Source organism: Asterias rubens, chromosome 3, assembly GCF_902459465.1.
Source record: "Asterias rubens chromosome 3, eAstRub1.3, whole genome shotgun sequence".
In the NCBI taxonomy this organism is placed as follows: Eukaryota; Metazoa; Echinodermata; class Asteroidea; order Forcipulatida; family Asteriidae; genus Asterias; species Asterias rubens.
Window position 1 is genome coordinate 16341463 of NC_047064.1, and position 4510 is coordinate 16345972.

General features: G+C 39.2%; 1 protein-coding gene across 1 annotated transcript in view; it reads left to right on the forward strand.

Annotated features, from left to right (window-relative positions):
- The first annotated feature begins 3973 nt into the window (after window positions 1–3973).
- Window positions 3974–4510, forward strand: part of LOC117288107 (golgin subfamily A member 6-like protein 7) — a 2011-nt gene continuing 1474 nt past the window's right edge. The window contains exon 1 of the mRNA XM_033768807.1: window positions 3974–4006. Coding sequence (XP_033624698.1) covers window positions 3974–4006 — 33 coding nt within the window. The remainder of the gene's footprint in view (window positions 4007–4510) is intronic.

Here is a 4510-nt window from a genome sequence, read left to right on the forward strand (position 1 = left end):
ATTGACAGGGTTTACTTTTGCTTTACTTTTTGAGAAAACAGTAAAACAATATCAATTCTCGCTAGCGAGAATTACGGATTTATTTTAAACACATGTCATGACACGGCAAAACGTGCAGAAACAAGAGTTGGTTTTCCCGTATTTTTCTCCTGACTCCGATGACCGATTGAGCCTCAATTTTCACAGGTTTGTTATTTTATATCGAAGTTGTGATACACGAAGTGTGGGACTTGGAAAATACTGTTTACCGAGAGTGTATAATGGCTTTAAGATACAAACTCCAGTCAATAGGACTGAAACTCTTCCAAACAAATTATTTCATTCGTCTCCCTTCACCTTAATATTTTATCTTGTATACAGGCTCACTGGTTGCTGTGTGTTCCCAATTGCTGTGTTTTACCCATGTAAATATTTAAATATTTATTTTGTTGCGTTTGTCAAATGAAAGTCACTTGATGAGAAACTTTTGTATCACACACCGAAAAATATATACATGCATGTAAATAAATACTCACACAAGCTGTAAATTTGTTAGATTAAAACGATTGCCTGCATATTTGAGCTGTGCAAGATTTTTGATAACACTGACTGAAAGATGCACATAATATGATTTTGTAGTGCTTAACACTAACATGGCAAATATTGCATTTGAGGGCTAGTTAACACCACTTTTAGGCTAAAAACTGTGTACATGTAACAACTATTTGTTTATAATGCTCATTTATCTTCTTTTTTCAGATGTGATTATTCAAGCACAAAATTAACTATTTAGTACATTTTTTAAATAGATGTGTTATTTATTTTTGAGTGTGTGAATGTAACATTTTGACAATTAAACTGGTAGCAAATAAAAAAATACTTGTTATTGGTTGATGTGTGTACATGTACAATGTATATATAAAGTGAAATTTTTGTAGTAATAAATACTAAGTTAACTACCCTCTGTTATTTTTCGTTTGGTCTTATTGGTTGAGATTTTTCTCACCACGCCTACAGTACACACGAATCTACTATTTTGCCCACCAATTCGTGTCAACTGTCTTTGGAAGTCTGTTCGAGAGTATTTGCTTTTAAAGGCAGTGGACACTATTGGTAATTACTCAAAATAGTTATTAGCATAAAACGAGTAATGGGGAGCTGTTGATAGTATTAAAAAAAAGAACATTGTGAAAAACGGCTGCGCGATCAATCTCAAGATCAAAGTGTGAGGTGTTCATCAATGACATTTATTTCAATCGGTATTACTCTTCAAGAAAAACCTTTACATCGAAGTGAGAATAATGGCAAAAAAATGAGCGAGATAGTCACTTCAAAAAAACCTTACGGGTTAATTTTGATCTGGATGGGACCCACTTCTGGGTCAGAATGATCTGGAATCTATGTCAAAATTACCTAGAAAAGGGTCAAAATGACGCAGAACCTGAGTTAAAATCCCGCTTTCAATTACCACTTTCCAGGTCAACCTTCCCCGGAAGTTGGTCAGACCCCTCGACTCGGGCCTCGGATCAATTTTGACCCTTCGCGTGAGGTTCGTGTGTGTGTGTTTCCTCAATGTGGTTGGAACCGAATTGCTCTCTTACGCCCCGATGCAACTATCGACAGCAAATTTCCGTCAGGATATTTGGATACGTCCCTTGCAATAATATACACATAATGAATGTTTATGAGTGCAATGGTGCGAATATGTTCATGAGTTGAAAGATGGAATGTTCTATTCAACGAGGCGGAGCCGAGTTGAATGGAACATTCCAGCTTTCAACGAATGAACATTTTCGCACCATTGCACGAATGAAAAACATTCATTATTTGTTTTATATAACATCCAAGTAGATCTTTGTCATTTTGATTGAAAGATACAACTTTCAAAACAAACAAAGCGTAGGCCTACAATTTTTAATTGTAGAAGCCGAATGCTAGTAATTTTACTAATATGCCTTGCAGTAACACTGCTGCGTTACGACACGCGCACGCAGTGATGTTTTTACTCAGCTTTTTCGTTCCATCCGAAAAGTACCATTGCACGCTGGCAGCGTGCAATGGTACTTTTCGGATGGAACGAAAAAGCACGGTGAGTGACTCAGCGTGTATTGGTACTTTTATTTGCTATCACGTGACAGACAATCCTCCAATCAAATGGCAAGGATCTGCTTGGGTGTTATATAATAAGCTTTATTGACATGGGACACGGATGAAAGTTTTCCATATTGGATGAGTAATTAAAAGGCAAACCTTCAAAATAAATATACTGTTGTTATAATGCCATCTAAATGCAAGTGATCTTGTGTGGGCAATAGGGGATTGGTGAAAAAAGCATGTAGACCATGGGATGATCGCTAGAATTGTTCAAAACCTACCCGCTGTCACCTCATGAACGTGGATGGATTCGACGTTCTTGATGAAAATATCGCGATTGTTTTCTAGTTTTTCACCGTTTTCTTAACAAGTAGACACCGTAATCAGCTGAAACTGATAATGTATGCCTAGGCCTACTAGGTAAGAAGCACTTGCAGCTACCTTTCTTAAATGAATATAGAAAGGCATTACGTTGAGAAACTATTTCAAAAACCAATCTGTTGGCCACCTTTAATGCCTATTTTCTCGTACCGCGTATAATATCTCTGGAGACTTGTATCGTAGTGTCGTAGTGTACTTTCAAAGACATGAACAACGCTACCCATCACTTGACCTGTGGACCCTTTGATCAGAGTGTTCTTCACCGCAGTAATCATCAAACTCAGGCACATGTTTCTTCGAAATGTTATCTCTTAATTGGAGTGTGAATGCGCACCCTTATCAGAAATCATGTGGGAATAAATAACCCAATCCATTGACCCTCTTTGAATGTAACTCTGCCCGAGTTAGGGCCTATGGGACTCTCCCGCGTAAACACTTGACCTCGGTCAAAACACTTCAGCGGTTTCTCAAAATAATAAACTGTTTTTTAATCATACGTGATCTGTTCTGAAGTTTTACCAGTACGTCGGTCCTTGATTGTCGCACGTAATCCAGTGCAAAAGTTAGTACTGTTTGTACCCCTGCGCCGTTTGACACGAAATGCAATTATTGTCGATGAAATCTAATTAAACCTGTTTTGAAACCGACTCTGTTAAGTGTCTGTGCCAAGGGCCCAATTTTATAAAGCATAAAGCACGAAAACTTGCTAAGCACAGACAAATATTGCTTTCATACCATCCAAAATTACATGAAACGGAAGCAGGGAATTCCGTAGACTGGTCCCCTGTCTGTATCCGCAATGCCGCATAAAGACAGGTTGCTTTTCAGTTATTTCATTGGATACAATGATTTCATTGGGACAAACGTGCAGTGACGTAAGCTTTCCATATCTGTGTGTTGATTGGTCAAAGGTGATGTTTCCCAGCTGCACCAATATCACTTCGGACCAATCAAACACATATGGAAAGCTTAAATTACTTTCGGTCATCTGCATGCAGTGTCCACATCATCATCATCATGTCTGTCTGTTTTTGGGGGTCTGTCTGTTCATAGGCTGGGGAACAAAAGCTGTGTAATGTTTGCAACATTGAATCTTCCTGTGCCGAAACCTCTTCTGGAGTATACTCGCACATTGGTTGAAGTTTCAAACCACTATGGTGCAGACAAAACACATAAGGCACAACAAAAGTACACAGTATATGTACATGTTTGCATAATGAATGGGTGTGAAAGGTGATTATGGACAGGGATTGACCTAGGTTGGAGGCCCATCTGTCGTAAATTCACATGCCTCGAAGTGTGACGTCAGCTGTTCAGGCTATAGGATTTCGTGTCGTACAAGCGTTTTTCACGTCCGTGTATTTCTGTTTGTGCGACACGTAGTCCACGTTTCTACGGTGAACATTTATGTAGGTGAACGGTGATTATGGACGGTGATTGACCTGTAGGCTCGAGGTCATTCTCTGGCGTAATTCACCGGCCTCGAAGTGTGACGTCAGATATTCAGGCAAGGAATTCCATGCCTCACGTCAAGCGAATTGCACTGAGCACTGTATTCCTGCTTGTGCGACGCGAAGTCCGTGACTGTAACCATGGAGCTATATATAGATTTGTAGGCCCGAATCAGAGTTCAAACTCGGCCTCCTGCAGAGGCAAATACGACATGAGACAGCGTCCAAGTCCCACCTAAAGTTGTTTGAACTCTTTCAACAACGAGTTCAAATGACATGTCATTCAATAATGGAGTTTTTTTTAGGAAATTTTGGAGGCATTCAATTACGCACAAGAACCCTTTTGGCAGCACAATATGGCGTAACTCGCTATCACCAAGAAAATAACAGAAAAACTAAATGTAAATGAATTTTCTTCTTGGGGCATTGCCAGTGTTGTCTCGTGCGACATGTCCCTTCAAGGCACTGGACGCTATAATTGGCAATAACTCAAAATAATTGTTGGCAAAAAACTTGCTTGGTAACGAGCAATGGAGAGCTGTTGATAGCATAACACATTGTAAGAAACGGCTCCCTCTGTAGTAACGTATAGTTTTTGAGAACGA